The 22,737-nt window shown below is 47.9% G+C and overlaps 3 protein-coding genes across 4 annotated transcripts in view; 1 reads left to right on the forward strand and 2 right to left on the reverse strand.

Annotated features, from left to right (window-relative positions):
* Positions 1-2,838: 2,838 nt before the first annotated feature.
* Positions 2,839-10,303, reverse strand: pwwp2b (PWWP domain containing 2B). The gene is made up of 3 exons (XM_035531787.1): positions 9,852-10,303; positions 5,519-7,190; positions 2,839-4,684 (listed from the first exon to the last, which is right to left on the reverse strand). Exons 1-2 carry the CDS (start codon positions 9,989-9,991, stop codon positions 5,519-5,521), a joined length of 1,812 nt encoding a protein of 603 aa, XP_035387680.1. The 5' UTR covers positions 9,992-10,303; the 3' UTR covers positions 2,839-4,684.
* Positions 10,304-10,608: 305 nt separating this feature from the next.
* Positions 10,609-17,807, reverse strand: LOC113584208 (leucine-rich repeat-containing protein 27). The gene is made up of 10 exons (XM_035531788.1): positions 17,262-17,807; positions 16,927-17,057; positions 16,711-16,769; positions 14,636-14,791; positions 13,592-13,832; positions 13,329-13,454; positions 12,693-12,798; positions 11,893-12,011; positions 11,435-11,561; positions 10,609-11,106 (listed from the first exon to the last, which is right to left on the reverse strand). The coding sequence occupies exons 1-10, from the start codon at positions 17,469-17,471 to the stop codon at positions 10,999-11,001; spliced, it is 1,383 nt and encodes a 460-aa protein (XP_035387681.1). The 5' UTR covers positions 17,472-17,807; the 3' UTR covers positions 10,609-10,998.
* A 137-nt stretch (positions 17,808-17,944) lies between these two features.
* The window catches only part of LOC113584207 (serine/threonine-protein kinase 32C), a 48,009-nt gene continuing 43,216 nt past the window's right edge, over positions 17,945-22,737 (forward strand). For both annotated transcript variants that reach the window (XM_027020979.2, XM_035531471.1), the window contains exon 1: positions 17,945-18,489. In XM_027020979.2, coding sequence (XP_026876780.2) covers positions 18,408-18,489 — 82 coding nt within the window. In that variant the 5' untranslated portion in view covers positions 17,945-18,407. The remainder of the gene's footprint in view (positions 18,490-22,737) is intronic.

Below are 22,737 nucleotides of genomic sequence, written 5' to 3' on the forward strand. Positions count from 1 at the left end.
CACACACACACACACACACACACACACACACACACACACACACACACACACACACACACACTCCATGGCTGGGCCACTGGCTTTGTTCTCCCGGCTGCCTCACGAGGCATCATTCATGACACCCTGCCAGCACCAGAGCTGAGGTGTTTATTTGCAAAGGTGACAGCCCTGCCCCCAGCCACACAAACGTTTCACCTCTCCTCACGTCACCTAAGCTGACTTCCCTAGCTGACGCATGCTTGCGCAACAACTTCCTCTGTGCTGAAACAAAGACTCCTGTCATGAAGATTCACTGTGAACATATAACAGAAATTCTTTTAAAAATAAGTGTCCCTATTGTGATCTGACACCAGGCAAGCATCTGAAGGGAATTCAATATCATCATGCTAATTCCTCTTCCTAATGAGATACAATTAGGAATGATATATAACACGTCAGTTCGTTTAAAGTCTGCAGAAAAGAGGTGCAGTCATAGAGAACGTGATCAATACCGCATCAGGGCCCCTGGGTGGAGGAGCAGCCTCCCGGCTATTGGATTCCAAAACCAGGCCAAAAGGTCCTGCGATCCAAACTCCCGAATCGATACACCGTATCAGCAAACGTATTGGCAGCCATCTCACGGACTCGCCAAGAGGACGAAGACGAAGAGGAGCAAAGGGGGAGGGGCCATACGGAGAGTTGGAGCGCTGCCTAAAGCTGGCAGCCACCGTGCCAATACCACTCCCTTCTGTACTGATTTACTGGGCAGCCATTTCCTGTCCGCCATAAAACTCGCCATAAAAGGCAGGAAGATAAAGCCGTTTAGATTCCAGGTCTCCCAGATTGATAAGCCTTTTGCACTTCGTGGTCTTTACTGGCGCCTCGAAATTAACAAGCTGGAAGCGCATTCACTTTCTAAAGTACGGAAAAATCCTTCCCATGCTTGGAAGGTTCCTTTAAGACCTTTCCTTAGCCAGGACCACAGAAGTTGGATCTGCATAACGGAAACAAACTCTCCCTGAACCGGCGTTTCCGTAAAAAGCTTCGGCAGCACACAGTCTATTTTGTCTAAGCGGCTCGAGTCGGTGCTGATTTTAGCCTCAGTGCTCCGAGGCAGCCCAGTCACGCTGAACTCTTTACAAGTAATCAGGGCTTTTATGTGCGAGACTCTCCAGTCTGCAGGAAGCACAAGCTGCTGGTCTGTTTTACTGCGTTTCATATCGTGATGGGGACTAAGCGGGGCTGCTGCTTCAGCCAGAACTGTTCTCCATCGCCCTTAATTACAGCGGCTGCCTGTGTGCAGGCCTGCCGGCAGTAATTGGCCTCTGAGCTCACTGCTCCAGCAGTGGTCCATGAGCACACACTCTCTCTAGAGGGGGCCCAGTCAAAAGCTTTTAATAGAAACCTGCGCACAGCGGAAAACGACGGGCAGACCGCAGCAGTGCTGTACACGCACGGGCCTGCGTGCCAGCCTCCGTGCCCAGGAGAGGCACATGGGCGTGAGCCCCGGCGTGTCTCCAGCGGAGGCTGTTTATGTATCAACACTAGGAAGACTGGGGAAGGTGCTTGTGTTGGAAGCAGGGTGGCATCTTGGGGGAGAGAGCGAGAGAGAGAGAGGCTTAGGAATGGAACATTAACCTTGATTAAATCAGTCCCTCCCCCCCCGGCAGCCTCGCGGAGCAGATGGCCCAGGCCCTGGGCTGGGAGATGGGGCTGCCGGCACCATCCCAGGGCTCACGCTGCTGGGGCTTCTGCTTGCAGTGTCGAGTTTCGCTTGTCCCCATTCAGGGGATTGGTGGCGGTGGGGAGGGGCCGTATCCACCGCGTCGGTCCCAGCGCTCACGCAGACCGCACCGCTGACGACTACTGCTCGACGAGTTCACCTCGTGGGCGCAAGGAGCGCGAGAGCAAGGGTGAGCGCCAGTCCAAGTGAAAACGCTGGCCGGGACCAGTCTGCACGATGTTGCAACACTCCTAGACCAATGGTCAGGGACAAGGCACCAGAGTCGGGAAAGAAAGGCAGTAGATGGACATTGCGGGTTGTGAAAGAGCTGGGCTTGCAGCGCTTTAAGGTCGAGCAGACATGCTGAATGAGGACTTCTGAAAATGTTACAAAACAACATTCCTCACTGTTCTTGGCTTAACCACAGAGGTGTGGTGGGGGTATAAAAAAAAAAATGTTTATCAACCTTTATTACAGTGCCGGATAGAAGCGTTACTCAAAAGACATTGGAAAGATGCCAACCTGACTTTGTTGCCACGAAATAATCATTAGATCATTAAGAAAAACATCTTGTAACTACATATTTTCTCATAGCTTTTCAGATAATAGGGTAAAAATAACCTGAAATGCGTTTAGGCTGACTATTACCACAGAACGCCTTGCAAACAAAATGTTTAATGCCCCCAAATGTTTAAAAAGAGATCAAAATAGAGGACACTAGGTTAAACCTAAGCTGTTGTTTTTAATTCTCTTTAGAATAACAAGCATAATGCGAATGAAGTGCAAATGTCGGGAGAGCAGGAACAGACGTGCGGGACAGACAAACTAGGACTTTGCTTTAGCTATTCAAGGAATGACATGGCCGTGTTTTAGTTCAACAATGAGCATCGATGATGAAAACTGAAAGAGTAGAATCTACCGAGGTTAAAAGGATACGCCAAAGAGACAAAAAAAACAAAAAACCCTGACTTGACAAACTGTTTTAACTTTGGCTCTTAGCGGTCAGTCACGTCTTGACGGAGAACCCATACACTTTGCTCATCGCAGCCCATAGATCATATAAAAAGCCTCTTTTCCACAGGGCAGGGCTACATAACACTCTCCCACCTCGCAAAGAACAAGGCAGAAAGCAAGAGTATTGCTTGTAGATCTTTATTTTATGTACACCATGTAAAAAAAGTTGACTGATGTGAGAACAATAGGCGAGAGTCTTTGCACTGGCATGCGGTCCAGGCCAGCCTATGCCCCGCCCCCAAACTCAGGAACAAGACAAAAACAAAACAGGGAATTCATAAAAAGGAAGAAAAAGACTACCACTTCAATGCAGCAGTGAGAGGCATTGCGCTTAAAATACACCTCTGCTTGGGTCTGGCTCCCTCCCCTTCTACCATCCCTCGCTCCACTGAAGAGCCTCTTTAAATTCTCAACGGCGACTACAAGAGACTCTCTCGTCCACCTGCAGTTAAAACGACGGCCAAAAAAATCTAAATCAAAAATCAAAAACAAAAAACAAAACAAAAAGAAAACCGAGTCAACCAACCCGCAGCAAGAGCTGGCAGCAGAACAGCCACGAGAGCCGCGCCCGAGCCCCCGACGCAGCACGCGGGGGCCGAATTCAGACGACGCCTTCAGCACAACGTTGCATCAGGTTTGGGGTTTTAAAGCTTTTAATAAAAGGCGCGATGCATAGGAGTTTACGCCTGCTGTCCATTTCTCGTGGGAAAGGTGACGGGGCCAGGTAGGAGAACGAACGTGGGCTCCACAAGCCCGACCAAACGCACTAATACAGTGTACACAACTAGTTCCTGAACGCGCCTCATGTTCTCATCCATGTCCAGATGACGGAAGAAAAACAAAGAACAAAACAAAACCAAAAAAATAAAATAAACAACAACAACAACAACAACCCAAACGAATAACCAAAAACCACAGGCTTCAAGGCGCCAGGTGTGGTGGTGAGCCAGAGGCCTACAGAGAGTTCGTCTGCCGTTCAGAGCTCAGAGTCAGTGTTCGTTCCACGAGTGTCCAGCAGGCCACTGAAGGTACAGATAAAGTGCTTCTCTTTACATGACACATTAAATAATTAAAGCAAGTACAATGAAACTCTGGATCTCAGAACAACCCATGACAGTTCCAAAAACCCAAGAGCATCAACACAATATAGAATGAAAGTGGGGAAAAGGGGTGGGGTGTGTGTGTGTGGGGGGGGGGGGGGGGTCACAGAGACCACTCGGAGAAATCCCATCCATCCGGCGAGATCAAAACTACAAACGACGACATACTGCATTGTTTTAAGACCTACATGGTGATCTCTAGACGCAGGGGGTACAAAAAAAAAAACGAGTTTCACATTTTCAGCTCTGAAAGAAGGGGAGAGACCTCAGGGTAAGACGTGTCGCTCAGTATCACACGGACGTCGGATAGTTTGTGCTCTGCTCTACTCCTGCCCGGGTGGACGGGGGGGATCTCACTCCAGCAGGACCCCCCCCACCGTCTCCATGGCGACTTCATTAGCCAGTCCCTCTGCTGACAGGCAGGAAACCCTTCCTCAAAAACAAAACTAAAAAACGAAAACAAAAACACAGCAGCAGCGGGAAGGTACGAGACTGTAGCGAGGTCGCCCGAGCTTCGCCCGGCAATAAATACATTCGGATTTAGTGTCAAGCTACTTATTCTATCAAATAAAAACCAAGGTCGGATAGAAAGACAGGTGGATTGGAAGAGGAGTTCTTCTCTCGGGTTTCCCAGGGACGGCCTGCCTGCTCTTTACTCCCTCGAGCTCAGACGCCTCCTCGCGGGGCGGCCATTTTCTCCTTCCAAGCGAGCGAGGGGAGGAAGGGGTGGGTGGGTGGTTGGGTGAGAAGTTGCACCTTCCCTCGCGATATCCGTAGCAACTGCGAGCGCTCTCCGCCGCGGGTGGAGGGAGGGACCGGAGAGGAGCGCAGGGTCCTGAATCCCAGACAGGCTCCAGCCGTCCTCCTCCTGAGACCAAACAAACACAACGGTCAGTCAACAAACAGGCTCTGCGCTCTCGCTCACCCTCGCTACTATGGAGTGGAGGACGAGCGGCAAACAGAAACATCACTAGGAGAAGCCAGTTTCAAAATGACTGGCTTGGGGTACACAGGAAACAATACGTACTGTTGTATATTGACACTACCTAGTGTCGTGTATCCATTAAGAATAAACACAGATACAAGTATTGACTCTTATTCCTTGGAATTTAAGTTTTATGACTGAGACTCATTCATCTTCCACCGAAAACCAAGCAAGTCTTATAATACCATATATGGGCATCAGCTCAGACACACGCAGCCCGGCGCTGATACTAGTTCAGCTATTAAACTCCTATGCTCAGCTTTTCCACTTTGAGGTAGAAAAAAAAATGAGCACCATCAGCACATCATGAAGTTCACCGAAGGGGGGGAAAAAAAAATGTAAAAAGCCTCCACGATACATGATGCGTGCGGACAGCTGAAACCGCAGGACGACATCCCCAACACAGCCCGCACGCCGACAAAACAGATGTCGCAAAGACCTCAGGAATTCACAGTGGCTGGATGGGAAGACCCAGTAGGTGCAACAGGTTCAAAAGGGTCGGTCCCGCAAACACAGACATGACGACGGGGACGACAGCAGCATATCTGTGTAACGAGCGCCAGATTCTTTAAAACGGTACGGCTCTTCTGTGTTAACAATATTAAATCAACTAAAACCATAAAAACAAACAAAAACGGTTATGGCATTGTTGTGTCCAAAAGACAGAAGGGTGGCGGGAATGAGCAGGGTAGAAGGGTTGCCACGGCTACGTCTCACCTATGTCTCGCAGTGCGACAGCAGGGAGGTGATCTCGGAGCTCATGTGGCCCACGGCTTTGGCCGCCTCGATGATGGCACGGCGGTACATGCCCTTCTTCTTGCGGTTGAAGCGCGAGCGGAAGAACTCGCGGAAGGGCGAGAGCTTGGCAGCGGACAGCTGCGAGGTGGTGGGCGAGCCGAACCAGGCCACCTTGGCCTCGGGCCAGGGCGCGTTCACCTCGCCCTCCTCACGCCGGCTCCCGCTGATGCTGAGAACCCGCGCCGGCCACCAGGGGAAGCCGTGGATCTTGCCCCACACCACATCTCCCACGGCGACAGCGTGGCCCTCCTCTGTCATGCACTTGGTCATGCTGCGCGTGTGCAGCCGCACGGTCAGCGGCGGCACCGTCTTGGCCTCGACGACGCGCGTGGACGACGCCGCGGCCAGGTGCTCGCCCGGCGCCAGGTCGCACAGCTCCGGCGACGTGCCGTCCGAGCTGAACGACTTGGACTCGTCCAGGCTGTCGCTGCTGCACACCGACATGCTGGACGAGTCGGCCTTGCGCTTGCGGAAGTTGATGAGCAGTGTCAGGTCGCCGTGGCGCTCCGCCTCCTCCCCGGAGCTGCCTGACCACAGCTCTAGCCCGGTCTTCTCGCCGGTGTCCTCAGCGCGCGCCAACGACGCACCGGGCGCCCTGGGGCTCCTCCGCCGCGCCTCGCCCACCAGTTCCGCCTCGTACACGGACACGCGCTCCTCGCCTTCGCTGCGGGTCCTCCAGTGGATTTTGGGCGACGGGATGTCCTGGTCAGACAGCTTCGGTAGTTTGAGCTTGGGGATAGACACGGTGAGGCCCGTCCGGATGGACTCCATGGGCGGGCGCGTCTCCTTCTTAGCCTCGCGCCCGCCGTCAGGCTCCCCGAGCCCGTTCTGGAGCAGCTGTTTGGGGCAGAAGGGCTTGACCGAGCCGTGCACGCGCGACGGGATCTTCATCACCTCTCCTTTCCCTTGCGGAGTGCTGTAGGAGATCTTTATCACGGGGCTGTGCGGAACCACATCGCCTCCCGGAAATTTTTCGTCCTCTTTCCTGTCCTTGCGGAAGCGCTTGCTTTCGTAGCTGCCGCCCTCCTCTCGCCTCTTGGACTCCCGAGCGGAGTCGCCCCCATCCTCCTTCCTATGCCCTTTCTGCGGCCCTTCCTTGGCCTGCTCCTCCCCCTGCGGCGCGTTCTCCTTCCTGGACGGCTTTCCCACCGACTTGGCTCCATCCTTGCTGTCCTCGTCACTCGTCACCGTATTCTTGCACTTCTCGCACAGCACCTGCCTGGGCCGCAGGCGGATGGTGCTCGGGGTCAGGCGGCCGGGCTCGCGAGATCGCCTCTTCTTCCTCTTGATGGGCCGGGGCGGAGGCTGGGGCACCCACTGGCTGTACGTGTGACGCACCCACATGGGGTGAGGGAACGGCGCGCCCTCGAAGTACGGTGGGTAGGTGGCCTGGCCCGGCTGCACCGGGATGGGCACGGGGACGCTCCCGGCTGGGGGCTTCTCCGGCTCCGTGTTCTCGTCCTTCGGCCGCGGCACAGACTGGAGGGTGGGTTTGGGGCAGGGCTCCTCATTTAAGACGTCGCACTCCTGCCTGGGGACGAGAGGCTCCTCGGACTTCCCCACGATGTCCGGCAGGCAGAACAGCCCCGTCCTACGCAGACGGAAAGAGGAAGCTCGTGAACTGACTCTTAAACCAACAGCAGAACATTCCCAGACAAGTCTAAATGTGAACGAAGCCATTTAGGTGGAAGTCACTCATCTCTAGACACATTCAACAGGTTCTAAAAACGCTTCCAGACAGTACTAATTTTTTTGGTTCGGGCTTTCCTGTTTACGCCAGCTCCTTGAACTGCAATTACAGGGCTCTTAGTCACCTTTGTGTGGGCTGAATGATGGCCCATTCTCAAGCACAGCTGTTTCGCAACATGCAGACAGCTTCAGTGCGCCACAGAACTGGATGTCCAGGTAAAGCATTTCCACCACAGCTCTGACCTGGCTTTGCAAGCACTGGGGAGGCAAGTCTAAAAGGATGAGGTTATCCAGCTAGCAAATCTAGGGCCATCGGAATTGAGCCCAATATGAACAGTGCAAGAAGCATTTTAAAAAATGCTTTTATAGTACAAACAAACAATAAAAAAAAAAAAACAACCCTGACTCAACACACAGTGACGGAACCATGACAAACCCGACCATTGTCTTTGCGGAACAGACGGCTGACCTCACATTAAACGCGCTGCCCAGCGCTCCAAAAATAAACCCGCACGCTCCCTTGCTGAAACACGGCCTTGACGCGCAGGGGGGAGGAGCTCACACTATTGTGACATCTGCGCTGAAGGGCTCCTGTAGCCAAGGCAGCTAGCTCCACGAGCAGACAAAGAGGGCCGGCGGGCCTGCCTCCTGCAACCCCCCACCCGAGCCCACTCCCGCAACCCCACCTCCCCACGCCGAAGAACAACCACCACCTCACTAACCACCAGGGACGCAGGAGAGCGCCAGGAGACCTGCTTGTTTTCACATCCTGCCTGATATTTGATTGTGTGGAGATTATTAATTAAACCCTATAAAACCCCACTCCTGCTCCAAAGGCAACCCTCCGAGACATCCGATAGTCTAAAAGAAAAGACTGCTCTACGAGTCTCTAGACAGAGACGGCAATAATTATTATAGGCCTACGGCTAAAAAAAAAAGTAGTCCACAGGCATTACTGTCCATCTCAGTATAATGTAAGATGTTTTCCGAGTTCTCTCTTTTTCTGCACACAAAAACACAAAACCCCACTGTAACAGTCAATGTAACTGACTTAATGAATAATAATAATATTCTTTTAGAGAGAAAATAATCTCCTTTAAAGTGGGTGGGGGTTTCGGGGGTTGTACAAACAGTGCGAGTCCCGGTCCCATTTGGGAGCAGAGCGCCCGAGCCCCTGAGTCAGCACGGACGACCGACCCCACACAGTCATCACGACGCAACCGACAAACGACAGCAAACAATGAAAAACAAGGAAACGATGGACTATTTTAAGAGCCAGTATAATACAGAATACAGTATTTAATGACCTCATCACCACCATAGATCTATAAAAGCAACACAAGGGCAGATCAGTTTGGCTTAGGCTACACATGCTTGCCAGGAGAATAGGCCTTACACATGTTTTTATTTTTTCCCCTCCTTACTCTTACTTCATCTCAGCAGTTAATCGATTGTGCGTTTGTAAGACATGTCCGTGTGTGTGTGCGTGAGAGAGAAAGAGTGAGAGAGAGAGGGAGCGCCGAGCTCCAAGGGGGTAAAGCTGGTAGGATTCTGATGTAGCACAGCTATAAATAACACATAACACTGTCGTTTTTTAAAGTGCACTGTACTACAAATGTAATATAGTTCCTCCATGCAACAGATATTCTTCACACAACTATGACACATCATACAGCCTGCTTGGGTATATATCTCAAGTTTAGCAAATGTCTAAAATTGGTCTGGTCAGTGACACCCTACCTGTCTTTGTCTTTGAGAAAGATGGCCTTTAAAACAGGTTCCTCAAATAGAACATCATGAAAATAGTTCATGGTGTAAACCAGCTTGTCCCTATTGTGTTGTTGACAATACAGGTATGATGTGTTAATGGATACTTTGTTATAAACAGCACCTTTTGAGTAATAACCTAATACACTCTGAAACCAGTTTGCTGCACATGTGACCATTTGAATGTCCCGTGAAAAGTCGGGGGGGGGGGTTTGTCTAAGAAAAGGGCACTGATGGAATTAAAAACTGAAAAAAAATATATATATATACACCTGGATTTTATTTCACCACCTATTACTGAGGACAATTTTAGCTAGCAACCACAAGCTACAACAATGAGGAGACTACCCCTTACCACGAGAACAGTGACAGGGATGCACTACCATGACCCGGGGTGTATACGCGACATTAAGCAGGTACGCACAGATCTGAGCTGACCACAACTCTGGTCATCTCGGAATCAGATCTGCATCTTCTGCAGCTGCCTACAGGATTCTGAACCTTAGCTGGCAACTAGCCACTCAGTCTGCTTACCTCCAACACGTAGCTACGGCTCTGACAAAACAAAATCATACCTGATTAACACAAACCGGTGCATATGGAATATTTAAACGCTACTTTGGAAATGAAGGCGTGTTCGTGCGCGAAATCTCCTCTTGGCTTTGTGTAAATTAAAGGCCTGCTAGTGCTTGTCCGGCCTGTTCTCAGCGGACTCCATTAGCCATGTTAGCTCGGCCTTTAGCCCGGGCCTTTCTCATGCGTGCGTTTAAAGCGGGGCGTAAAAACCGCGACTCACTTTTTGCTGCAATCGAGTAAAATCCCCGTGTAGCTCCTCTCTCGGTAGGTGAGCGTCACCACGAGCGTGTCGTTCACTATTTGATCGACGGTCACCGGAATCCGGGAGCCGGCCCGCAGCTCCTCCGCCGCAGCCTCCATGCTTTCCGAGTCGCGGTGTCCGGGTTGGCGCTGCTCGGTCCCGGCCGCCGGAGCCACGGTCGCGTCGGCCTACGGGTCCTGCTCCCTCGCAGCAAGCGCGGGAGGCTACGCGGGGGCGCGGAATGACGCCATCGCCTCCGGATCACAGCGGTCCGAGCAGTGGTGACATCACAAAGGGAGACGGCAGAGCGCTCCTGTGACGTGGCTTCTCCGGTTCTAGTCCTGTTCTCCGCGCCCGGCTTTGGAGAGCACTGTGCAGACGTTCATGCTTGTGCTTGCACTTCCCCGCAGCGGCGGACATAAAGGCGTCGTGCCCAGACAGCGCTGCGCGTTTATTCGCTAATAACACCCACTGTAACATGGACCGTAATGTTCCCGACGAGCAGCTGAAGGAATATTGACAGCGATGCATTAATTTTGCAGATGATTTCTGTAGATTAGCCGTAGATATTAATAAGTATTTGGCAGATGTCTTACGGCGTCTAGACAAGTGACAGAGCCTTATGTCCTCTAAAGCCCAACAAAGACTTTAGAGGATACAATACACAATACATTTACACCTGGCTTTTGCATAATCTAATATTACAATACAGGAGAGTACTCAACATAGACAGAACTCGAGGGCAAAACTAGATTTAATAAACACGAGTCTACATGACATTTTAAATTATTATCCGAGTGCAACCAGAATATACATCTGATAACATACATCAGAAACAAATATAGTTATTTTGGCTAAAGCAACCTAGTAGGCCCCAGTCTTAAAATGGCTGACTGCAAACTATGAATTGATTCAGTGGATGGAGACGACAATGTATAAGAATAGAAACGCGCCACACTGTGGTCGAATTGAAAATGAACGTGGGAAGTGACTAGTGACGGTATGTTCAGAGCATATTCAAGTTCAACAGTTAGTGCTATAGTGGCACTGTTCCACTGTAACCCATCACTTTGTGTTGATCTGTACTACTGCAGCCTGCCCCAGTCACAACAGAGCTGAAGGCCTGTTATTTATCGTAAAGTCTTGCAGAGCTCTCTCCAGTGAAGGCAGTTAATCGATACTCGAGAGCTCTCTCCCGTCTTCTTTCTTCAAGGTCCAACTGCAGCCTTTTCACCTTACAAAGAGCAAAAGAGGAAATCAGAACAACACGACTACAATTTGAACATTTTGCTGTGGCTAACTTTCACAGCATCAATCAAGGGACAAACAAGTAAATAACAAAAGAAGGTTGGGAGAAAACTTACATTTAAATACAAGAACAAGTGGCAGAATGTGTATATTGAAATGATCACATTTTATTTTTTACCTAGCTCGCTCTCTCTCTCTCTCTCTCTCTCTCTCTCTCTCTCTCTCTCTCTCTCTCTCTCTCTCTCTCTCTCTGCACATATATTTGAGTTAACCAGACGGCACACAGATTAGTAGGACCCAGCTCAGATCCTCACCTGCTCTAACTCCAGGGCTGCTGCCTGAGCCTCGTCCCTGGGTGGGCCTCGGGGGCCCCTGCGTCTCTGCTGCATCATCTGTACGTGAGTCCGGATGCGCTGCTCCAGCTCTTGGTCACGCAACAGTCTTTGGGCACACACACACCACGCCAGAGGACAGTCGATCGCACACCTCACTGATGTTTAACTTAGATTGAAAGATTCAGTGCCACTTAAGGTCAATTTTTTCATGGAATATATTCCCTCTATACTTTAACAGATTCATTTAACAGGTTTATTTCAGTTCATGTTAAGATAATTTAAGCTCTAAACCTGGCTTAACTGATCTGACAAATCAATCAATAAAACATGTATGTACTTCCCAATCTCGACCACTAGATGTCAGTATCTTTAAACGCTTCGAGTGCTAAGGTGAAACCAAATCACCGGTGTGCAACTAAGAATGTGAGACTGTGTACCTGGTCTCCTTTACTTCCTTCCTGTATGACCCATGTGTTGCACTCTGGTCATACACGGTCTGACCACTGTCTCTCACACTGCACAGCGACTTGTCACCATCTGGGATATTCCTCATATCCTAAAAATGAGAGAATATTTTGGCAGACTTAAAATAACACCTAAAACCTTCTTAATATGCTCATAGTTAATAGGCTGTGTATTTTTACATGGATAAAGACTAATGTGTATGTGTAATATTTCACTTTTCTTTGAGGTGTAATTTTGGTCATTTGTTACAAGGCTAAAGGCACTGCTGTGATACATGTTGTGATTGTGTTCTTTATAGCTGGTTCTGAAGTCTCTCTGTGTGTTTGTCGTGTGTGTGTACGGAAGAGAGGACACGGGAGAGGAAGGAGAGACAGATTACCGGTTGGACAGTGGGTTCTTTGGGAGTTTCTGACTACAGGAGTAAAACTGACTCTGCACAGTGGGGACAGACAGAGTCCTTTCTAGCAAGCTTTGTGTCTATCAGACACCTGGCGAGTCTGAGCACTGTGAAGGTATCTTTCTAAGAGCCTCCACAGGCTGAAAAAAAGCCGCGCAGTTACTGCCCCGCAGTTATTGCCCCACAGTTAGTGCTTATTACACATCATACAAAATGTGTACAGTAAATGTTAGCCAAGCTTCCAGTAGGGCAGTAGACAAGGAGGCACTTTTGCATTTAAGCTAAGCGCAGGCATGACCTTGCGTAAGACATAACCTCAGATGTGGAGCTGGACGCTCATGAGCTTGAGTAGGAGCGGTTGGACTGCAGCGCTACCTCTCTCCTCTGATCCCGCTCTCCCCTGAGCTGTTTGTGTTCCAGAGTCTTCCACTCCTGCATGATCCTGGCCTGGTTTCTCCACTCCCGCAACAACTCCTCATCTCTGACACACACACACCCCCCCAAAAATAGGGAAGCATGTTATAATCACTTAAATGTGTACAGATATATATGCAACCAAGTTATATTCTAGAGGTTGTGATAATATTTAGGATTCTTTCAGTGCAGGTTTAAATTGCTGCCACATTTCTTTACATAATCCTGAAAAGCAGGCCCAATGTTAACATCCCTCCCTTTACTGTACTTCATATTTGGCCTTATATAGCCCTGCTTTCTGAAACTGCAACGTCACATCCATCAAGGAAGATTAGAGCCCTCCCTACATGTTTGCTGTTAGGTAAAGGCTCCGTCTGCCAGACTGAGACACATGAAAGGCTGGAAAACCCCCTCCTCGAGTGCAGTCACCTCGCAGTCGTGTGTTACAGGGGCACGGCTGAGCTCTACTTGAGTTTCAGTGCAAAATCCCAAAATTGCTATGAAAATAAACGTACTGCTTGTGTAACTTTCTCTTCATAATGCTTATCCAACAGTGCATTTCTGTTAAAAGGAACGTGCATATCCAAAGCGACTTACTTTCTTCTTTGTTCTAGTAAGGCTTGTTTTTCCTTCAGCTCTTTCTCTGCAGCTAGTTTTCTTTCCCCTGATCTCCACCAGCGCTGCACATCAGATGGCGGAAGCTCGGGGAACATCCCTCGAGTCCTGGGACAGCCATTAACAATTTTGTAGCTTCATTGTCATTCAGTGCGCAGCGTGGATAATGCGTTCCACTGAGTTACTCTCGCTAAATAAGCAAAAGGCCCGTCATCCCATGAACCTTTCTGTACTGTTTCGGATACCTCCTGCTGGGGGGCAGAGGACAGGTTCTGCGAGATCTGTCACCCCCTGCTGCCCGGGGGTGGCATGGCTGCTGAGCGGCTGGTGTGAGGGACCCTAAATCTGCTCTCCCCATCTGGGTCATCCTCTGTCTGAGCTCCTCGAAGCGCCGGGCCTCGCTGTCATTCGCCTCCTCGCACAGATCCACGCTGGACTGGAGCACCTCGGCCAGCGGGAGCCTCTCCACAGACGGCATGTCTGGAGCTGCAATCGGAGAACCAGACTTTATATGTATATGTATTCAGCCAGTGAGAGGGCACTGGCATGGCATGACCTCGGGTGCCACCAGAGAGCTTCACTCAGCCCAGGAGCAGTACTTTACGCCTAGGCTAAAACATGAGGAGGAAGCTGAGGTATTGCATAACTAGCACAACTAGAACGAACATTCTTTGAACCAGAAGACAACACGCCATAAAGTTGTTTCATATGAATTAATTAATTCATATTAATTAGTTAATTAATTAATATGAATTAATGCTGCTAAATGTATTCCCATGTAGTTGCCAAGAAGCTGCATAATAGTAAATCAATAACTTTCCATACACCACATGGAATAACTTTCCATACACTCGTTGCAAAATCCCCCTTCTCAATTCGCTTAACAAACTCTGACCCCAGTATCTTTCCCATGTAATATATAATTAGTTTAGGGTAGTGTTGAGCATGTCCAAGTCTGCTTAATGTCAGGCAGCACTTCCGGAGGGGCCGAGGGGGACTGTTATGGGTTATCGATTATTTTCATCCAGCTAAAAATATTACAGGGTCACAATGCAGCAAAAGCCAGCCGAGCTACACGGACTGTCTCCAAGGGAACAGAAGTCACACCGCTGAAGCAGAACCAGGGCAAGGAGCTATTTTTGAAGCAGGCCATCCTTTTTATGCAAAGCCACAGATGGTAAGGGACAACACACACACACAAACACACACACACACACACACACACACTTTATATAGACACAAACACATACCCCAGTATGGAATTGTTCACTTTCATTTGGCGGGCTCACCTGAAAGGATGCTGCACACGCTCAGTGGCCGTCGGACCACGGACTGTTGCCGCAGAAACTGCAGGATGTGCATGAGCCCCTGCTGCAGAACGTCCTGCGGTGGGAACGTGACGGGACAGTTCCGTAGACTCAGGGCTCTCAGCGTCAGCATGTTACCTGCAGGAACATATGGAAAGGAAGGAACAGGACATGGACACGGAGCCGTATCACAGTCATTAAAATGATTCTAAGACTTAATGGACAGCTGACTAGGGAACAGCCACTGCCATTATGGGCTCTGGTCCTGGGCTTTGTGATCATCATGTCACACTTTACTCTCTGAAAATTGGACACTAAGCACTGATCCAGACAACATGTGACTGACTGCAGGGAGCTGGCCACCTGGCAGAGCACTAGTTTCAAGTCTCGGGTGACGGGAATTCTAAAGTGACTGTTGAATTCAATACAGCTTCAATACAGTTACAGTACATCAATTCAGTACAGTACTGTTAGAATTCAAGAGAGCCAAATTCAAATGTTTCATACAAAGAAGGCAATTAATCCTGTCATGTCAATTCCCTGGGACTATACCTTTCACTAGTTCAAAATGGCAGCTGAGGTTCTGAAACACACATCACCTTTCTGTGTGTGTGTTATTTAATAGAGCTGTGGCTCTATAAGAGAGATAAAAGCCTGCTAACTACTTTCAACTTCAGATGTGTTTTGTGAGTTAAAAGTATACACAGACACAATCTCATCACATACACAATTTTTGGGGCCTAGCAAGCTAATAATAAGTAAGATAGACAAAAATAAGCAATATAATACACTCGGGATAAAGGTAACACACAGCCATATCATTGTTGGCCAAAGGAGCATGGGTCCCCCTTTGAGTCTTGGTTCCTCTCAAGGTTTATTCCTCATGCTCTAGGGAGTTTTTCCTTGCCACTGTCGTCCTTGGCTTGCTCACTTGGGGCTTGGACTTGGTCATTTGTAAAGCTGCTTTGTGACAAGATCTGTTGTTAAAAGTGCTATATAAATACATTTTGATTGATTGATTGAAATATCAGAATATTATGACCAGCGCTGGTTTGGAGTGAATTCGGCCTGGGACATAACAGATGCCACACGATATTTGCTACACGTATAAATAATGATGCGATTTGACTGATGGCCAAAGCACACAATAATAGGGTCCCAGGTAAAGGGTGATAGCATCTCGGAAACCGCTAACATCAGGGAATGTTCTAGAGCTGCTGTAGAGAGCTGGAATTCTCGCACATTGAGTGTCTCCCAGCGGCACAACAGTGGTGCCCCACGGGCCGCTAATGCCAGAGGAGAACGACTCCGGAGAGTGGTACATAGCAATGGACCCGCCACAGTGGACCCGTTAACCCCTGTAATGAACACAGGAGTGACGAGCAACTGTCAGGGAACGCCATTGAGCGAATGCTGTTACGTTTGAGCCTGCGATGTTAACAGTGTATTCGTCAGTCCTGTAACACTGGACACTGGAGGACTGGAAAAATGTTGCCTTCTCGGACGAATCCAGGTTCGTGCTCCAAACACATGAGAACTGCTTCCAAGAGACAACTGTGGGCCAAACGCAGGGTGGTGGTAGCGGCATGTCCATGTCTGGAGGACGCTTTCCTGTCATGATCTTGGACCACTAACACCACTACATGAGCCTCTGAATGCCAACGAGTACTTGGCAATCCTAGCAGATCATGCGCACCCATACATGTTGGCATGCTTCCTTGACGGTAATGCTACCTATCGATACGATATAGCGGCCCAGACTGGTGGTGCACGAGTGGTTTCAGGAGCACGGCAGTGACTTTGGTGTCCTCCTCTGGCCTGCAAACTCTAGGAACACTCGCATCACCAGGTTCTCCATGCTGACCCACAGCCATCCAGTCTGAGGGATCTCAGCGTTCTGCTGCAGTTGAAAAGAGCATAAGCACCTCCAGATACCTCCCATCACCTAATACTGTCCATTAGTGTCATCCGAGCTAAGGGTGGTTATTCCCACTATGAGGTAGGTGATCATAACACTCTGATATGACTGTGTGGTGTCATTCGACTTTAGAACATACCCAACTCTACTGGTAGTTCTGTAATAGGGTTACCCTCCAGCAGCAAAGTCCTCAAGCATCTAAAGGGATCAAATAAGACCTTGATGGCTTTTTACACAAGGCAATGTTTAGGTTATCGGCTAAGTATATATAGTATATAACGAAAATAGAATTACTTTCAAAAAAGTCTGTTCTCAATGGCTTGTAACAGCTGTTGAAGACACTTGAATACTTTACCTGTGCTGCCCAATACCTGCCGGAAGACCACTGAGTTGGTTATTTCTTAGGTCCAACCAAATTAAACAGGGCAAACTCCTGAACAGATTGGTTGGAAGACTGGACATCTGATTGCCTTCAAGATATAAGTTCTTGATAGCAAAATAAATAAATAAATAAAAATAAGCCCAGCAAATCATGGTTAGAAAACATGAAAAAAAAAAGTGAATCATAGTAAGACAACATATATCCATACATTACTTAACTGTATATATTAGTAAGAAATGCACAGAAATCCAAAGATTACCAGCAAGCACAGTTGATCATATTCATAAAAATAATGCATTACTGTCTACCTTAAGTTTAGTGCACCTTAACACATAGTCTGGTACATCCTTCAGGCTTCGTCTGCTTAGACATACGGTGTCAGATACATCAGCCTCGGTGAGGCGTGTAGAAGGATCACCCTCCATGGGCCAAGAGCTTGGAGTCGGCGTCTTTATGACGCTGTAACCAGAGTCCAGACTCAAGTGGAGCTCACTCATGTCCTTCTCCAGGGTTGTCATCCTGGACCCATGTGTTCACATAACCGGCCACAGCAGTGTATTGGTCCTAGCAGTCCATGTTCATGTTGTACCGTCTCGTCCCAGAGGAGTGAAGAGATTTAGATATGTGCCGTTCGCAAACACTTCACAGATGAGGAGATGTTAAGATAATCGAGCAATATTAGGTTGCACTTTGTTTAGGGTATAATCATATTAGCTAGCTTTTTAACCACTGTTCAAACATATTTTTAAAACAGTGGCATCTTAAAGGTGAAATATATTTTTTTCTTAAATGTTTACATTATCTTTTCGAATGCACGAATATCCACAATACGCAGTTGTTGGCTTCTTAGCTCTTTCAGCTGGCTAATGCCTAACGTGGAGTTGTCAACTGTTGCCATGGTGACTCAAGGAAAGTGAAACAAAAACTACGGAGCACGTCTACAGCCAAAAGGTGCCAAGTGTTTTACGCTTGCAAGAAGGGGCAGGAACAATGGCACTGTAGCCAATGAAGTTGACAGTTTAATCATTTTGGTTACCAAACGTTTCGATGTAGTATAAAGTGAGCTCCATATCCAACCCGTGATGAATTGTTGATCTTTTCGCGTCACCGTTTTAAGTGTAGGCTTTATCGCGAAACTGTTTAGGCTGAAACAGGTTAAAGTCGCTCAAACAGCGGGGGGTGAGGCTACGCGTGTGACGCTCGTGACAGCGCGAGCTGCGACGCTCCGGGCTCGAGACAGAGCTTCAGTCCCAGAGCGCGGCCAGAGACACCGGCGACTGTGCACTTTATTCCCACCGTGCCGGTGTTTCCCTCTGCAGCCCGTCCGCTTGCTCCGAGCCAACTCCGCGGAACAGCGTCGTTTTCCGCGCGAGGGGCAAATGCTCGCGCTCGGGTTCTAGCGACGTCGAAACGTTCTACACCGGGCGAGGAATGCCATCTGAGCTCGCGCATCAATGTTTCACTGGGGCAAGTGGAAGAAAAGGATGGGAGCGAATAGTTCTTCTAAGAGGCCGGTGTTCGACGAGAAAGAGGACGGTGAGTAGCGCGAGCTGGAGCACGAACTAGAATCTGTCGCCTTTTCATTCGCTTTTTGCAGGCTGTTTAAATGGCACGTGCACCGTCTGAAGTTCATCACAGTGCGACGATGGCTTCTCTTTATGTATCAGTAAGACAAAAGGGTTTCTAAGGAGTTGCGGACGCACAGAAAATGCAATAATTCTACAGTGCATTTTAAAATTGTTAATATATTTAAAACACCAGTGTTCATGTTCCTAAAACATAAAGGGGCAGATTCGTTATGCGTTCATCTGCGGATTGTTCAATATCGTTGTTAATACAGTAAATACATTAGACTTTAAAATGCATAACTTTAAAATGCATGCCTTTTTAAAAAAATCTCATTTTGTTCCAGCCTCTGTGACTGCACTGATGTTAGGCTGAATCAATACTCTCAGCACACTTAACCAAAAACTTGTATCAGCTTTAGACTATTACAATTTATGTTTTATTGTCCACTCCTTACTCTGCCACATCATGTATCGTGACACTAGGAGCATTTCCAATTATTTGACTTCATGAGTAGGCACATTTCACTCACACTCGCAGTCACACTCTTTGCAACCATGTAAAGCTGGTCATTCAAAATAAATTGCTTAATTTTGCACGCATCATTTATGGAACAAAACATGCCAAGTGGAATTATCTGCCATCTAATTGATTTAATTAAAATGGGTGAGGTAGCTCTGTAGGAACAATGCCAGATAAGGACCGGTAATGCTGAAGAATATTCCGGCAGCGCTTCGGGGCGGACCCCGCGCCTGGCACTGCTTACTTGCATCACACACACAATGAGCTGGGTCCGTGCGTCTTGATCAAAATTCAGATTTCTTTCCACCCTTGAAAGCCCTGGAAACGGAGTCAGATCACTGTTTTGATCACATGGTTTAACAGAAAAGAGGCAAGACAGAGGATAGCTGGGTAGAGAAGTGCAATGATCCATTTAGTTCCAGTATACGCCCAAAACTTGATCACATTCTCAAATGTCATTTAAAATGCTGTACTCGTCTGCCTATCATAGCAACTGTACTTGCATATATTTATATCTGCGTTATTATTACAACTAATAAGACAATGTAATGTGTATAAAAACATGAAGGAATATTGATAGATGAGACACAGTTGCATATGAATAGCAAAATAAATCACCCAAGTTTTCAACCACTGTTTGTACCTTTAGGTCTGTATGTCTTTGTCTAGGCTGATTAATGAATACAACCTGGAGGAAATTCTTAAAGGCTGAATGGGATTGCTTTTTGTAGTCTTAGGTTTATTCACCGGCTCGCCTCATTACTGAAGCCCCACTTGTGCGCACAATAGTGTTCGTTTCCTCACCCATCTTCTTACAGTCTGGGATGGGTGTGATTATTTTATTTCTTTGATTGTTCCATATTTATTTAGCGCCTTTCTCATACCTGAGGTCGCTTAACAAAGAACTCAGGAAAAACAGTGTTTGTGCTTTGACCAAACTTTGACCAAGTTTGGCTAACCACATACCGAAGACAGATACTGGATGGTGGAACCAGTTCTGATCATAATGTGTAATTGGGGAGGCTCTAGGCAAGATGCGTCCTGGCCAACCCACAGTATTCTATCAGCCCCATGCAGATAAAATTGCGTAACAGGTGGGGCACACTCTGCTGCAAAGGTAGTGCTGATTTCATGACTATCGTATTCCATCCCACTTCCACTGTCTTTGATGTGTGGGAAGAAAAGCTATTACTCTTCATGGTCCCTGGAAGAAAAAGGGCAAAATTGGAATTGTGCTTGGTAATTAGGCTGATTGGTGCTGTGTGATGGAGTTGGCCGGTTTCATGAGGACCTCCGCCTTTGGTCTCTGGGTCACGTTAAGCTGTAATAACAGCAGTGCCCAACAGACAGGACTCCACCACTGTCCACGTCTAAGTAAGATGATGTACCGCTGGGCCTGTCAATTGGCCAATTCAATAGATTGTCTGATTTAGACAGAGAGTGTTACGATCTCTAAGGGCATACAGGTTACTGATGAACAGGATCTCTCTCTCTGAATCGTTATGGAAAATTGGATCACTGAATTCTAAACATTCAGCGCAGGGCTGCTTTCCAGTGATGACTGGCACTATGAGAAAGTAAGGAGCATAAAGCTCTTACCTCAGCCTCTGGTAAGTGCGGTAGAGAGGAGTTCTGTAATATGAGCTCCCAAACCATTTCAGAGTATTGCTCTCACTGCAACTAGAACATGTCAGAAACATTGCGAACATCTGTCTCTTTGCATGTGTGTGTATGTTCAGAGGTTACTTGCACAATAAATGGGAGCACTATACAATTGTTCCAAAATCTTCTTATATAATTTTCTCCAGAGGAAAGGCCATCTGTAAATGGCAGGGCATGAAGTCTGTATGACGTCATAAAGTTTAGTATTATGTGTTATATGAACTGAACATTTTTCTTGGAAACGATACAGTCATACCTTCAAACTGGAGTGGATGAAGAGGGTTGGACATTTTGAGCACCGAGCCAAACAACAACAGTTCTGTCCACTAACTCCCTGCATGTCACTGCACACTCACTGCACACTGAGATGCATCAGAGGCCCAGAAGTGCAGTGATGTTTGCCTTGTGGGTCAGTATTGTACTCTGAACTTTTCTACACCTTCATGGCTTCTTAGTCTCTTTTCTCTCTCTGTCTCTCTCTCTCTCTCTGTGTTACTTACTGGCTTATTAACTTGATTTAGCTCTGAATTATTTTCTTTCTCACCTTTTTCCTTGTTGAGAGAGAGAGAGAGAGAGAGAGAGAGAGAGAGTGTGTGTGTGTGTGTGTGTGTGTGTGTGTGTGTGTGCGCGCGCGAGAGTGTGTGTGTGAACAAGAGAGAGTGTGTGTGTGTGTGTGTGTGTGTGTGCGCGCAAGAGTGTGTGTGAGCAAGAGAGAGTGTGTGTGTGTGTGAGCGAAAGAGAGAGAGAGAGAGTGTGTGTGTGAGAGAGAGAGAGAGCGTGAGTGTGTGTGTGAGAGAGAGAGAGTGTGAGGGAGGGAGTGAGAGAGAGAATGAGTGAGAGAGAGAGAGAGAGAGAGAGAGAGAGAGTGAGAGAGAGAGAGAGAGAGAGAGAGAGTGAGAGAGAGAGAGCTAGCTTTCCTCGCCAGCATGTTTACTGTCCACTCTGCTGTCTGTGGCTCTTCTGCTTGGTGCCTGCTGGGGTCTGCGAGGGCTCCTGTCTTCAGCTCTCACCCCCTGTCCTGCTGTGGCCTGTGTGACCATAAAAGCACAAGCAGAAATGCATGCTAGAGAATAGGCTTTCCATCCATATGTTATGATATGCTCATTATAACACCATTAACAACTATTAAAATATAAACAGTCTTGGTCATTAATATTCCATATGTACAATGCCTGGCCAAAAAAAGCTGGCCGCCATCTGAATTTAACTAAGCAAATAGGTATGAACCTCCCATTGGATAATTACTGCATGGGTAATTATCTGCATGGGTAACATTACTGCATGTTTCAGCTGGCAACAAGTTATTTAACCCCAATTGATGCAGTGAGTAGCTTCTCATTTGTTAAACAACCATGTCAAAAGACATCCTGTGGTCGTGGAAAAGATGTTAATCTGTTTCAGAAGGGTCAAATTATTGGCATGCATCAAGCAGAGAAAATCTCTAAGGAGATTGTTGAAACTACTAAAATCAGGTTAAGAAATGTCCAACGCATTATTAAAAAGTGGAAGGACAGTGGGGAAACATCTTGGAGGAAGGAATGTGGTCGGGAAAAAATCTTGAATGATTGTAATCGGCGATCACTTAAACGCGTGGTGAAATCAAATTGTAGAAAAACAACAGTAGAACTCAGGGATGTGTTTAATAGTGAAAGTAAGAGCATTTCCACATGCACAACGTGAAGGGAACTCAAGGGATTGGGACTAAACAGCTGTGTAGCCTTAAGAAAACCACTTGTCAGTGAGGCTAACCGACAAAAACGGCTACAATTTGCTAGAGAGCATAAAGATCAGACTCTGGAGCAATGGAAGGAGGTCATGTGGTCTGATGAGTCCAGATTTACCCTGTTCCAGAGTGATGGGCACATCAGGGTAAGAAGAGAGGCGGCTGAAGTGATGCACCCATCATGCCTAGTGCCTACCGTACAAGCCTGTGGGGGCAGTGCTATGATCTGGGGTTGCTGCAGTTGGTCAGGTCTAGGTTCAGCAACGTTATGTGCCCAAAGAATGAGATCAGCCGACTACCTGAATATACTG

This window comes from Electrophorus electricus, chromosome 11 (genome assembly GCF_013358815.1).
Source record: "Electrophorus electricus isolate fEleEle1 chromosome 11, fEleEle1.pri, whole genome shotgun sequence".
NCBI lineage: Eukaryota > Metazoa > Chordata > Actinopteri > Gymnotiformes > Gymnotidae > Electrophorus > Electrophorus electricus.